This window comes from Chinchilla lanigera, unplaced genomic scaffold (genome assembly GCF_000276665.1).
Source record: "Chinchilla lanigera isolate Chin_1 unplaced genomic scaffold, ChiLan1.0 scaffold00075, whole genome shotgun sequence".
NCBI lineage: Eukaryota > Metazoa > Chordata > Mammalia > Rodentia > Chinchillidae > Chinchilla > Chinchilla lanigera.
This window is the reverse complement of record NW_004955476.1, coordinates 7,233,859-7,249,459: the sequence shown is the minus strand read 5'-3', so window position 1 is coordinate 7,249,459 and position 15,601 is coordinate 7,233,859. Positions and strand designations below refer to the sequence as shown.

At 39.9% G+C, this 15,601-nt stretch overlaps 1 protein-coding gene across 1 annotated transcript in view; it reads right to left on the bottom strand.

The window, feature by feature from the left end:
- The window catches only part of Mettl15 (methyltransferase like 15), a 150,785-nt gene that overhangs the window by 20,597 nt on the left and 114,587 nt on the right, over window positions 1-15,601 (bottom strand). Inside the window, exons 4-5 of the mRNA XM_005401758.2 lie at window positions 14,304-14,495; window positions 10,383-10,561 (exon numbers count right to left, since the gene is read on the bottom strand). Of these exons, the coding sequence (XP_005401815.1) occupies window positions 10,383-10,561; window positions 14,304-14,495 (371 nt within the window). The remainder of the gene's footprint in view (window positions 1-10,382; window positions 10,562-14,303; window positions 14,496-15,601) is intronic.

The window sequence follows — 15,601 nt, the reverse complement described above, 5'->3', positions numbered from 1 at the left end:
ATTACTATGTTATCCTTCTTTTACTCTTTAAAATAAAAAAGAAATGAATTAAGACTTAAAATCATCAGGAGAGACTATAATGAAATATAATAAACAAAAGATTTAAAACTTAATGGAATGACTAGTGAATTTAAAAATTCAGCAAATGAGCTAAAAAACCCAGATTAGATAGATCATAAGAAAAACAGTCAAACAAGATCTTTGATAGATGGTTAACAGAGAGATAACAAAGCTTTGGAAATACAAGAAACATGGTAGATAGCTCTGTACAATAATAGAGAGAATGGAAGAAAGTAAATATGGCCAGAAATAATGTCTGACATTTCCAGGAATAAATAAAGATTAAAGAAGCTTATTCTGTTTCATTAAGGACCAATAAAGAGTCACAGCCATGCATATCACAACTAACCATCAATGACAGGAAAATCTTAAAGGTAACCAGAGAAACAGATTAATTATAAAATACTGATAGGTTATTCATTAGCTATATTAGATATCAAAGAATAATGGAATAGCTTCAAACTACTGACTGAAAATAATCATAGACCTGTCAATTCTATACCCAACTGAACGGTCATTCAAAGGGAGGGCTAAATAAAGATAAATTTTTACAGAGTGTGACAGTGTATATCGTTTATAGATCCTCACTGAGAACATTCTAAAATATGTTCTTGGGTGAAAAAGGAAACTAATCCCAGAAGGGAGGATATCTAACCTAAAGAAACCCAGTAAACATGCTGATAATATCCAACTAAGCACTAACTGTAAAACCTGTTGCTTAACTAGGAAAGATAACTTTTTTTGTCAATTTCTAGAAACTATCTTAATCATGATTTGCCTTCATTAGTGCTAGTACAAGGTGAACTTTCAATAAATGCTTGATGATTAAATGGATACATAATACATGCATAAAATAGGTGTCTCATCTCATTATTAGGTCAAATTCCCTGCTCTGCTAATGAGGAAATTGAGAATATAGGAGGCTAACCCAGTATTAGATGATGTGTTGAACCTGAATTACCCTTTACAAGTTCAGAAAAGCTACTCAAGTGCCACGTTTTTGTGACGGATACTGCATTAGCTCTTGAGAAGGTAGCAATGAAGACATATTTTGCCCTCATGTAGTGTATAGCCCAAATGATAAAAAAGCCATCAAATATATAGTTATACATTTAAAAATGTAGAAGTTGGCAAATGTTTTCTATTGCTTGCGGTGTGCTACTGCATATTCACACACAGTCACACAAATGTAAAAGGAAATCATTCTCCATTGCATAATATGGAGGAAGTCATTCTATGATAGTAAAAAATTAATAAAGATTACAAGACAAATTAAATTGTTTGAGAAATCCTGAAATTGTGATATTCTTTACAAAAGAGATAAACAAGAGAAAGTTGTGGATGTTTAAAAAGTTAACATAGATTCTTATTTTATGTATTCTAAGCAATATCTTTTCCAGATAGTCCATAATTTCTCAAATTCACTCACAAAAGAAAAAAACTCAACAGTGTGCAACTAAGTAGCACTATTAACTTTTAGTTCAATTAACGTTTGGACATCAAAATATTCTTTACCCACTAATCTCCTTTGCAGCCCTAGAAATACAATCTCTCATCTTTGCAAACCTGTGACCATTTAGAATTGTCTTTCTTGGACACTGTTTTGGAATGATTTGAATATTTTAAGCTTTGAGAATGAAAGCTTGTGATTGTTTTAAAAGAACATTCTCAATGTTATGTAATATATATTATATAGAACATAATGGATAATATATATCAGCTGTTGTGTGATAATACTGTCTTTACGATGGTGCTGCATATTGTGAATCTTCTAAATAGTTTGGTAGGCCGAGGTAAGGAGGATGTACTATTATACTGATCATCTGGACAAGAATTAAATCACGTAAAACTCCCAAACAAGATGGTAGCACAACTGACATATAAATGTGTCTCTTCTACAAGATTTATAAATGGAGAGCTCATATAAATATCTCTCTCCAACATCTTAAGGCTTCTGAATCATTAGCTGTAAGAACTAGTTCTTAACCAACAAAGAAAAGGACAAAATGACCTGGTCAGTGAGATGCATCTTTACCAAAATAAAAAAATAAAAAAAAAATCACCGTGTAAACTGCTAATGTGCTGAACATACAATGCTTAAGAGACAAATTTAATTTTCACTTGCAGAAGTATGAAAAATATAAAATAACAAGAAATGAAATAATGAGGTAAAGAGTGCATTTTCCTTTCTCTTGTTCCCTAGAAGTAGTCTGAAATGCAGCCAGAATCAGGAAAATCTAGAGAATTTGGTTAGACTAAATTACTATTCTAAGAATCAGACCCAGCTCCAGGTCACATTTAGGGTAGAGTATTGTAAAATATGGGGAATTCCAGGGATTTGGAACCATATTAAGTCTAGGCTGGACCCTAGGTTGCTTTTCTTTTCCCCTCAGCCCTCTGAAACCCTACACATTTCATTTATTTCTTCATTCAGCCTTTTATTTCTGCAATTAGTAAGTTTCTACTGGGTGCCAAGAACTCTCACGTAAACAGGCATCATTTCTGTTCCTAAAGTCCTAAAGGTTTCCTCTTTTATAACTTGTACCAGACTCTTCTCCTTACTAAAGCTTTCTCTCTCGCTACACTGAAGTCAGCTGCTCCTTTCTTTCAGGTTCTCGTATCTTTGTGTTCATGACTCGATCCTATACAGCATTTGCCAGGACAGAACAGCTTATTCAACTGTCTCCCATATGCTTATGTGAGATTCTTGAAGCCTGAGCTATCTGCATTCTCCAGCAGGAGTGCGTGCTGTCCTTCAATCATGACGGAGCTGGTGCAGTACTACAGTGAAGAGCTCAGGGCTCAGGGTTCCACCCACAGCACAAAAGGTAAAGTTCCTAACCGCCTTATGCTTCCGTTTCCTCATGGAAGTTGGAGACAAAAACAGTACCTGCTTCATGGGAAGTTGTGAGGATTAAGTGAGTTAATTTATGAAAACAACTTTGGATACTACTTGCTTAGTAAGTGTTAGCATTACTTATGCTCATCATCATCAATAAACTAGGGTTGGGAGTTGGTCAGTTGGTATTGGAACATTCTCTGATCCTCCCCTGGTAGTACAAACTAAGACTAGCTAGATTTTTTAAGAAGAAAAAAAGATTTTCAAGTCTATCCCCTCACCCCATTTCGTTTTCTTCTAAACTGGACTTCTTACACAGACTATCACAGTTAAACTCAAGACATGTTAAATGACAGAAGTGTGTTACCAATCACAGGCGGTAGCAACAACAGGCTCAGTTCCCTGCCGTGCCATCTGGTCTCAGCTGCAGGTGGGACCACCGCATTCTGCACTTGAGTCATAACTGAACATGGTGACACCTTCCCGTTTATTTTTGAACAGTAGAAAGAGTATTTGGGAGGAAGAGTGTGGGGAGCAGCAACATGAGGTTATTAAACAATAAAGTCACAGCAAATTAGCTTGATTAACTTCAGAAAAAAGTTTATGTTCCCACTAATATTGGTGCTAATGACTACACTTTAATAAATGCTTAGCTTTATTTATTTCCTTATTTTGAAGTTCTTTCACTGCATTAACAAAACTTTTTCTAGAAAAAGATCATAATTTCACATACAAGTTGAGGCCAAGAGTCATCAATTTAAATCATCATTTTAATTTTTTTAGTTGTGTTGATTATATAGGATATTAATACAGTAACTTCGTGCCACTTAAGTAAATTTATCTCTATGTAAAGATCTACCTTACATGTCCTGGTACCGAACGAGGTAGTCATACACTACTAACAGTCGTGTCACCCCAAAGAACAGTTTGGGCTGAGGTAATAAACTTCTCACAGGTCACCAGGTATGGAAGACAACACTCAAGAGGCTCTGTGGGGTGCACTTTTTGCTCTCTCGATGACCCTGGCTCTGGGTGGGAGGTGAGGGACCGACGCGCACGCGCACTGTGCTCACACGTCACAGACAGCGCCCCCATCTCCCATCTCATCCAGCAAGGACTTGTGAGTCCTCCTCGTCGATGAAGACCAGAGGAGACAAGCAATTTACTCAGGTTCACAGACCAAATAAATAGCGGGCCAGGAACAGGATTTGAGAATGATTTTATAATTTGAGAATGATTTTCTTCCATGTCCTGAGGAGTCTCACATCTTCCTCAGCTGCTTTAATTTATCCTGAGGACTTTGATGTCTAGCTGTCCTCCTCCCTTCAGTGAGAAGGGCAGAGCACAATTGATTCCCAGGAATGCCTAGCCATTTTTATTCTTTTTCACCCCTGAATTTTCATCTTACTTTGGCTAGAAATGTAGACATCATTGTATTGATTTATTTGTTCAACAAGCATTCATTAAGGTCTGGCCATGTACCCAGTTCGTGAGTCAGAACAAAGGTTACGTAAAAGGTCCAGTCAGAGAATAAATCTACACATTTCATCAACATGAAGCACAAACATCTGAGAAGCAAGCTTTGGTCTCTTCTTTTTCCACTCAAATGATATTATGAGCCTTCTGTCAGTGTTGACTATGGATGGATCAGTTATCTAATCTGTGAAGTTAATACAAATCTCATTGGTCTGAAAAGTGATTGTGTGCTTCTTTGATTTTTGCATAAGTTCTGAGGCTGCAAGTGAATTTCAATACTAGTTTAAGTAAAACATAATTAGAATACAATAGCTGTGCTTGCTAAATGAAGATAATAGTAATCATTATTATAACTATTATTCACCTCCATTTCAAAATAAGAAAGATAGCTGTTCTAGAACCATCCTGGTTTGTTCAAAAAGAAGTTGTACAACGAGGATTGGAACTAAGATCTTTTCATTAAAGTACAGTAGCATTTATTAGTTGATTTTTCACAGATTGGAGAGGACAGTAGAATAGAGCGAAGCTGCAGCTGGCCTCTGAGGAAAGTACTCAGATTTTTTATTCAAGGGATGTCTGGGATCTATGTCATTTTTAAGACTACACAAATCAAACATATATTACTTCTGTAAAATCCAAAGCATAGCCTTTTTTTCTAAAGCAAATGTGTGAAATTTCTTTCTCCTAAACAATTTGAGAAATTTTACATGTATCACTTGCAATTACTAAAGACTTTTATAATTAGTATTTTATCAGACTGCTCTATTTTTCACAGCATTCCTACACAATAAGATGGGAACACACATCACTGCAATGTAAAGATGAATAAATAAAAATACTGCAAGACAAAGTGCTTTTTTCTATTTTTTTAGGGTATGTTAGCATTGATATCATGAGGCAGATCTGTATGAGGAAGACTTGTTTCTTATGGCCTATGTGACTAAACATAACTTTTTAGTATAGTGATGCTATATATCTGAATGCAAGCCTTACACAGGCAGAGCCTTCCTGTTCTAAAGTGCACTTCACTAACGGTGTAGGTAACAACACTAGACTAAGCGCTAGGAGGCAGTGCTGAAAAGCAAAGTCCCAGGGGGTCCTCGTGGTGCTTATAGTCAGGAGTGTGTTGGCCAAGAAAATATCCCTACAGTGTGATCAGGAGGGTTCACTTGAAACGTTTCGAGAGAACCACACATTAAAAACAGGTAAAGTTATTGCTAATACTGCAACAACTTCATATACATATTATATTATATTATATACAATGAAGTTAAAAATTACTGCTACACTTAAAATTTTTAAAAACTAAGTATTTAAAATCGGGTGTATATTTTACGTTTGTGTTTTACAAATGTGAAGTGGTCACATTTCAGATGTAGACACACACAGCTCCTGGCGTCTGTGTCAGAGCACACAGGACTGGGAAAAGTCAAGCAGAGGCCAGCAGGAGCACACCGCACACGAGGAGCTGCAGCAAGGGAGCGCGCGCGATGCAGCACATAGGAAGGTGTCTCAACTCCTCGAGGTCAGCCTGGGGGAAGCGACATTTCAACCAAGCGCTAAAGGATGAGCTGAGCTGAGTCAGAAAAAAGGGTGGCGGGCAGGGTGGGGCCACGCCAGAAGGAGCAGGAAGAGTACACCAAGGCCTGCAGGGGGTGACCACAGCATCTGGAAAGACTGCAGCAGCCTCGGCGTGGCGTGCCAGAGGCTCTTCGTGGGCAGACAGGGTACAAGGATATGAAAGTCAAAGCCCGTGGAACGGAGCTCAGGGAGAAAGGGGTGCAATTCTGCATCAAATGCATCTTTCAGGTGATTTTCAACTGATTTCATGACATGGACTCTTCAGCTCTAACAGGAGTAGAATGAAAATTATGATAAATGAAATGTGATTTGTTATTTATAAATGACTTTTGGTGGAAATACTATACACAATACTGTATAAATGTTAAATATTCATATAAAACTTCTGCTACTTTTTCTCAGTAGTGTATGTATAACATGTGTGGTAGGATGAAGAGTAAAGTTTTCTGGCTGTTTTGGAATTACATTGCTTATGAAATTCCTGCTTTGATCATTACAAGGTAATTCACAGTGACTACAAGTGTTGTATTCCAACTTAGAGCCTCAGATCTGTCTTTTGAAATTCCCATAATTTGGAATAGCACTAGAACTGCAATAATTTATAGTAGCAAAAGACAATAGGCTTTAGGGTTTACACATTACAGCATAATCATGCAGCTTACAGCTTTGCTGAGAATATTATGATTTCAAGTGTGGTGGCTGGTCTTCCTTGCACTATTGGATTATCAGGTTCTGGAAAGCAAAGGAAGTAACAGATCTATATCTATCTATCTATCTATCTATCTATCTATCTCTCTATCTATCTATCTGAATTTTAATACATGCCAGGAACTATGGTAGAGTGCTTGATAGTCTTGAACACATTAATATGAATTTCTCAGAACCAGAAGACATTTAAATACTGTCCCTACATATTATAGCTTGCTCAAATACACTCTGTTAAATAATCATATCGTGTAGGGATTTTACTGGGTCAATCAGTAATGCTATAGGACTGAATCCTAACCTCAGGAAGATTCTGCCTGGTAACTCATGTCTATCCACTGTCTGTAAATGTGACCTGACTTGTAAACAGGGATCTTCATATATGTCATGAAGTTAAAATGAGGGCATACCAGGTGCATCCCTTATCAGCAGTGGTCTGAAGAAGGAAAAGGAGAAGAAGGAGAAGGAGGAGGAGGAGGAAGAGGAGAGGGAGGAAGGAGAAGAAAGAAGGAGGAAGAGGAGGAGGAGGGGAGAGGGAGGAGGAAGGGGAAAGGGAGGGGGAGGAGAAAGGGGAGAAGAGGAAAGGGAAGGGAAAAGGAAGAGAAAGGGGAAGAGGAAGAGGAAGGGGAAGGGGAAGAGGAGGAGAAGAAGGAGAAGGGGAAGAGGAAGAGGAAGAAGAAGAAGAAGGAGGAGGAGGAAGAGGAAGAGGAGGAGGAGGAGAAGAAGAAGAAGATGAAGAAGGAGAGGAGGAGGAGGAGGAGAACAAGAAGAACAAAAAGAAGAACAAGATGAAGAAGAAGAAAGAAATTAGGATCCAAAGAGAGGGCATGGCGAGAATGCTGCGTGACCATGGAGGCAGAGATGGTAACATCCACAAGCCAAGGAGTAACAGAGATTGCCTGCAAGCACCAGACAAGAAGAGTTTCAAGACAGGGTTCCCCTCTAGAGTCCTGCTGAAAGAATATGTTTCTGCTGCTGTGAGCCAAGTGGAGGCACTTTTAATAGCAGCCCCAGGAAACTAAGGCAGGATCATCTCCCTGTGCCCGCCTTTCCTTCCCAGAGTCACTCTAGCAGGTTTGCATGTGATGCGGCTGGCAGGCCTGCCCTATCCCCTGCAGAGGAGCTTTGGGGCGGGAGGGGAGCACTCTGTCGTGTGAATGTGCGGCCCTCCCCCACCCAAAGTGCTGAGTGTTTACAGACCCAGCACTTCCTACTGCCACAACGCAATCAAATGGAACATTACACAAACGGATGAAATCTGAACGTAGGAAAGAAAGCTGCTGTTGCTGGGGACAGTAAGTTGGAAACTTTGGAAACTACTGATAGAGGCAAGTACTTTGAAAAAAATGCAAATTAAGTGTGGGTGAGGCAGTTACAAAAGCCGGAACAGAAGTCATGAAAATCTAAAAATATCCTCATTCAGATTGCTTTGCAAGTGCCTTTAAAGTCTTACTTCATTTCGATAAAGTTGTAAGCGGAGATCACAGGACAGTGTTGTAGGTGCCCTTCCGTTCATGGAACCGCCATTAGCACCCAAGCATACATGATGTAAACATGCATCTGTGTAGGCTCCATAATTCTCTGATTCTGTCAGAGCTTCCCTTATCCACAGAATCGTAACTCCAGATGAAACAAAAGAAAAGATTTTTCTGAAAGTAGCTGTGTAACCTGCTTCTATTCAGTGACTTGACTGCACAATCTATTAATCTGTAAACAGTGTAAACGCCGATGTTGTATCTGATTTGCATTCAATATGCCTCTAGTGCTTATTAGTACACAGCACCCTCCCTCAAAATATTTTTCGTAAATGACAGCGAAGAGAAAATATTATTTTCTGCTTTCCTTTTTCAAAAAAATCATATCATCAAAAAAGTTGCATTATTATGGATTTATATTAAAGACATGAAAATAGATGCATAGAGAAGCCAATGTTTTTGATAGCATTTACTAAAATGGGGTTTTACTTACCCATAGATGAATATTCTCTTGTTTATTGTATCATTTGTCATAGCACTAATATGCCTTATACATCATTTCTGAAACTAGTTAAAATGTTCCTAGGGTACCCCTTCATATCATTTTTATGTAACATCACAGTGTTATTTCCTCAAGTTTACTGATTAGGGTCCTGAGGCAGAAAAGTTAACTTCTTAAAGGCAGGTGCCCAACCGTGCGTCAGATTCCTGGGCTTCTAAGTTCTGGGTAGTCCTGGCTGTGCTCTGAGCTGGCTTTGGTGGTGAGCAGCCCATGGCCCCCTGAACCTTGGCTCCCTTGGGGATGAGCCAGGATGGGGTTGGACAGTCTGGGCACTCGTGGCCGCCTTACCCTCATTTTCAGCACCAGAAAGAATAGGATTCTTACGAATAAAATAATGTGACTTCTCACTGCTTCTCTTCCTACTGTGGGAAACAGAGAAAAACATACCTAGTTACTTGTAAAAAAAAATGACAGAAATGATAAGGTGCAGTCATGTTAGTGAATAAGGAATGAGAAGGAAAAAAAGGTACCCAAGATAAAAGGTGAATTTAATGTCAATACAAAAGAATAAACTATTTTGGGGAAACAATGCCATGTAATGTTTTGCACACACATACTCCCTAAGAATTACAGGAATACCAGTGCTGAGCTGGAAGGGCTGTGTGGCACACAGCTGAAAAGGTGAAAGGCTTAGTCAATTCTTTATATGTGATGAGCTGAAGAAGAATACAGCATCACCTAATTACCCCATAAACAACTGCTATATAAACTCTTGCTTTTAATGACCTAAATACATTTATAATGTATATTCCTCCATCTGTGGGCAACCAATATCAGGTTCTTTTATAAATTCTACACAAATATTCCTTATTTTTACTTCTCTATTTAGGTAACTTAACGGGAACTATTGAAAAGAAACCTTAGCACACTTTTTGGTTAATACAAATAATACAGGGTTGCAGACAGCCCAACAAGATGAACAAGTTAGTATTGACACTCTGTTAAATAGCTGCAGAAGTTATACTTTTCCCTAAGAAACTTTCATCACGGAACACAGCTGTGAAACAACTCTGGCTTCAAACAGAAAGGCTATAATAAAGCGCCTTCTTGCTAGACTGAGGTTCAAGAGGTTTACAGTGGTGAACAGCAGAAGAGATGAAATGCTCCAATAAACCCCTCAGGCTGACTTAGTTAGCATTCACAAAGTGGAATAACCTATACATCACATACCCTTTGTGAGCTGCTTGTTTAGAATAGATGCATGAGTCACTGGGTTTTATTTTAGCAGTTGGGCAATGCAATTCTCCTTTTGCCCAAAATATTAAAATGCAGAAATGTGAAAACTAAGAGGGGTGATGCCAACCCTTCTACAGCCTGCTGATCTGCCATGCTGGAGGGGCGAGAGCTTCTTTTACTCCTGTCATTCTATCTTTCACCTTGGTAGATACAAAGGGTAAATTCCCCAGGTAAGAAAATTCTATTATTAGAATAATCAGCAAACTACAAGATACATTTTTTAAAAGTTGTGTGTGGGAAAGGGGTGTTGGAGGGGAGAAGCCTGCAAAACCAGAAGAAACCTGACATTAGAGGCTACACAAGGCTCTACCCTGCATGATTTTTCAGGTACAAATGAATCCCTCTGGGAGTCAAGGGATAAATATATATATATATGCTCATATACACACATTTTGTGTTCATATATTTATATTTTTGTTCAGACAGTGTTCAGAAGTAATGAGGGTACCTGCTACAATGCTGGCAAGCTGCTGGGTTCTGGTGATGGGGTATATGGCCCGTGCTTGACCAATCGCTAATGCGATTTTCCTGGCATGCTTCTCTTCCCCGTATCTTCTCAGGATGGAGGCGAGTGCCTGTTGATCTAAGGCGTTCACAACATCAGCCGCAGTGGGCATGTCAGGGTACCTACGCACAGGGACAGCCAATTAGCTCACTGACGTCAGTTTCCATTGACAAGAGCTGAAACTTCAGAGTCCTGAGAGAGAGGCATACACAACAGGCTGGGAAGGCTGCTGCGGTTTTTCAAGCAAAATGCTGAGGTTCTACACAAATGAGAGAGAAAGATTTTCCATTTCAAATACTCAGAGCATGGCATGAGCAACTGTTTGGAACATTCATCAAGGTCAAGGCCATGGGCAGTTAGAATGTTTTACCAACCTTTAATTCACACAGAGGTCATTATTACTCCTGCAGATTTCCTTCAAGTTAAAATAATGGACATAGTTTGGATTTAGGTTATTCAAAATTAAATTATTGCATGATTTTTTTTAAACTATGGAAGATATAAGACGAACAAACCTAGGCCTTAGGAACTTAAACTGAATCTGTGGCAGTAAAGTAACTACCTGTGGAAACACAAATTGAAGGGAGAAATACAACAAAATACAAGTCAGTGTATTCAATACAAGTCAATACAAGAAAATACCAGTCAATACAAGAAAATACCAGTCAGTTTGCGCTCACAAAAATTGGAATAATTTTAATGGCAATAATGTATCTTATATCAGACTTAGCAATACTAGCTCAATCACCTATGGCAAAGGTCACCATGGATTAAACTGAAAATAAACATAAAATATGAACAGCCTAAATATAATCTCAGATAGAGAATAAAAAGAATCCCAAACTCTGGCCATATCAAATAAATTACAGCAGAGAATAGCATTCACACTATCATACTATTCCAGTGCACTTTAGAGAAATGAGCCCAAGAATGCCAACTGATGAACCAAGCGCACGTCACTCATTAGGCAGTCGTGATGGCAGTACAATTACTGCTCTTACACTGATAGACTGGGTTGGTTGCTGGTACCAATCAGTGCAGCGACTTGTAAGTAACAAAGATGCAGCACCTCTAAGATCTGAGGGTCAAATCGGGAGTAGGGCTGCCCAAGGAAAACAGGAAACTATACCTTCTAACACGCTAATCTAGTGCCTTCAGTGAAAAGTCTCTCTCTCTCTCTCTCTCTCTCTCTCTCTCTCTCTCTCTCTCTCTGCTTCTTCTATCCCTCCCTCTCTCTCTCACCAAAATCTTACATATGAGGTCACCACTCAGTGTCTCTGAAAAGCAGCCCCAGTTTCCATCTAAGGGTCTTTGCTTCTTCAGCTTTCAAGATGAGGCTCTGTTCTTTATAGAGTCAGACTGATCTAGGTTAGCATGCCAGCCTTGGCGATACTGGGAAAGCTTTTAAACCATCAAACCCTCAATCTTTAAACTACTCAAAGCAGAAATGCTCACCCACAGAACCGCTGGGAGAAGCAGCGGTGCATACCACTGTAAATACAGTGTGATGCCTGACACACACAAAATGCTCAATAAAGCCCATTGTCCTCACATATTTCCCAGTGATCACTCTTGTCTTCAATGACAAAATCTTTGGTCAGCCTCATCTATCTGAGAATTGAACTGCACAAACCACTGAGCATTGGAATGAACCTTGCTAACCAACGATAACAAATCTACACTCCAGCACGCCAAAGCAAATGTAAGATGGTATGGATGTCCTCCGCAGTTTTTCCATTATAACTTTCTACTTTTAAACAAGAAAATTAAAACAACATTTTGATCAAGTGGAAAGCAGTACTGTCATTATTATTACTATTAATACTAATAATGTTATTATTACTGAAGAGCAGTGTAGAAGTTTGCACAGGCTGCAGGGCAGAAAGGACATCAGTCTGGAAGGACGGCAGTGGGCAAGCCACTTTGGAACGGGAACTCATATGGGGAAGAGCCAAGATCCAGATGAGTAGCTCCGCCCCACACAGGTAAGAGATGTGAGCCAGGTTTCACTGTAAGTGAAAACTCACCAGAGAATATATCTTGACAAAGCATCAACTGCTATGCTCCAGGGAGAGTGGAACTTCTGCTGGGAGCACAGTCAAGTCCCCCGAGCTGTGAATCCCTTTCTGCTTGAGGCACTTCACTGCAACCTAAAATTGTTGTTCAGACCAGGATGAGCATGGAATAAATTCCTTTCAGGACACCAGTGCCCAGCGGCAATGGGCTATGAGAGCCCCTGATGTCCGACTCCACCCCAGGCGTGTGTTCCCCCAGGGACTGACAAGCCACGCGTCTTGCCATGGACTCCCTCCCTCCTAACATCATTTGGGTTAGCATCGCACACGTTTACATTTCGGACTTCACTTTTTTCTAGGAATTCAAGCGAGTCAACTCTTCTTTCTGAACGCCACACATCTTCTTCAGATCTGTGCACGTCTCTCATTAGGCTCCACTTTAGGCTGTCTACCTGGAAGCCACTCATCCTGCTAAGATCAGTTGGCTCCACTCTGAATTTCACCCATTTGACCCTGATGGGCAGGAGTTTAACACTCTGGGAAGGCTTATGTTCAAATTCTTGGAGGGGACCACAGAGTCCCAAGTCACAGAATATGTGCTGAGAAGTCTACAGTGACAATGTGGGCATTTGCCACTTTTACCTGGGAATAATTCTTCATTGTGTTTCAGCAGATAGCCTCCTTAGCAAGGCAGAGGAACAGTAGAAACTTCCTTGACATTTTATTCTTTCTGTACAACCACCTCAACCTCCAGACATGAGGATATTTTTGACCTTTACTATTAGTCACTGGTTTTTAAAGGATTTTTATTATTTTCTTTTATGATGACATTCCTCACTCTGTGAAGGCCAACATTGTGTGCAGAAGAAGGCGGAGGACTCAGAAACAGCAGGGATCTAACGATACAGGTCAGGCCCAGCTCCCAGGTCCTGCCATCACAACCTGGGGGAAGGCTGTTGAGTAATTACATGGGATGCAGCGGCTTGTGGGAGTGCAGAGAGGAGTGAGGAAAACAAGGCTAAAATGGGTAGACACAGTGGCCTTTGCTCTGGATCAGTGCTGGCCCAGACACAATACTAATCAGCTTATAAAATTAATTCAGATGAAAAGGAATGATGCCTAGCTATGCCTACAGTGGTCTCCTTTATGATGCAATATGTTAGGGGCTTGGATGATGGAGAACAAACAGCAGCCTTTCCATGGTGGGAGGAATGAAGAGAAGGTATAGAAGATGTCCAATACATCTTCACATGCCGCAGCAAGCTGTTTGTACCGCTGAAAGCTCTAACAGGTTTAACACTGAAAGCCATCAGTGTCCTATTAGGTATGTAGTACTGTGTTTGATGTAGTATCAGGAATTGCAGTTTCTCTCCGGAAGGCTCAAGCAAACTGAGTATAAGATACAGGACAAAATGCACAACTGCTGACCTCTAGCATCTTGCCTTTTTTGCATATTATAAAAGAATATGCAGTAAATATAGGTCCTTTGGCTCCTCCTGAGGGGTGTAGTTGGGCATACATACAAAACAAATCAATGCTCCAGTGTCATGGTATTTATCCATATGGCAGTACTCCAAAAGCCCACCTTGCATGATTGGAAAAGTCAATCAGTAGGGAAGTCATCCTTTGCACTCTTCTGTGTAAAGAAAGTAATTATTTTTCTTTTAGCATTCCAAAGCCAGAGAGATACTAAAATCTATAATGAGTACAAACAAAACTGATTTATTACGTATGTGGAGTGTTAGGTGTGGGTGTGTGATGGGAATTCTGCAGTCTTAAAAGGAAATTAAATTCAGAGCATTTTTGAGAAATTGATTTTTGTGAGGAGATACGCTTTATCAGTACTCACCTGCCACCATCCATCCTCATGTCCAAGGGACCGTCCTTCCGAAAAGAAAAACCTCGTTCAGGAGTGTCAAGTTGCATGGAGGAACACCCGAGATCCAAAAGAACCCCATCCAAAGTCCCCGGCTGCACTCCAGCCTCCGAGAGTAAGGCTTCCGCCTGGCTGAACAGGCCTAGCAGAGCGTGTATCTGTGTACTGGGAACACACCGAGGGGAGGAGAAAACACTGCTGTTACATCATTTCTTCTCAATGTCTCCGATCACGGGAGGGAAGCATATCTTATCACTAGATGACTTAACCAACTTGCATTGCCTGGGTGCCCATCACACACAGAGCTCTGTGCACATGAAAACTACACGTGCGTGGGCACAAACACCAGGGTGGATGCAGTGTCCCTGAAATCTCACTGGAAAACATTTACCATATACCACTGGGAAGGTACATGAAACATTCATAAATCAGAAAAATTCTTCTCACATTAGGTTTTTCAGTTTTTCTTTACAAAATTCTTAAGTCTACCAGTATGCATAGGAAAAAGCACATGCCGTTCTGGTAAAATAATTACTTTAATGAGCAGGTAAAATTAAATATAATAAGCAGTAAAACAGAAATCCTATCAAGAAAATGTGGTACATATAATGCTAGAACACTGCTCAGCCATAAAACAAATGCAACCCTGTCATGTGAGACAATATGGATGGAACCAGAAACCTATGCGAGGGGAAGTGAGCCAGTTGCAGAGAGATGATACTACATGACCTCACTCACATGCGAGACCTAAAGAGGTCCATCTCAGAGAAACTACAAACACAATGAAGGTGGCCAGTCGTGCAGGAGCTGCGGGCATCGGATTACAGTGAGCGAGATGAAGGAAGTTCTGGTGTGCACACTAGCATGATGGTAGGTTACAACAATAATGTAGGAAAAAAAGCTGGAGAAAGGATTTTGAAAGTTTTCACCATAAACAAAAGATAAATGTGTGAGGAGATAGACATTTTTCCTGTTTTACATATCATGCAATATATATATATATATATACATGGAAATACATTACCCCATTAACATGTACAATTCTTTTTTTATGTACCAATTAAATAAATTTAATTAAAAAACAGAGATCACAGAAAAACAGCATGGCAAATACATCCAGTGCAATGGTTTTAGCATCCTGCATGTTTTCCTATAACTTTGGACAAGGGTGCTATGCAGCTGTGCATCTGAGGGCGGAAACCGGGGTGAAATGACTCCTGGCAGAAGCAATGTTTCAGCTCTTAGCAGGAACTGAGAAGTGAATAGAGCAT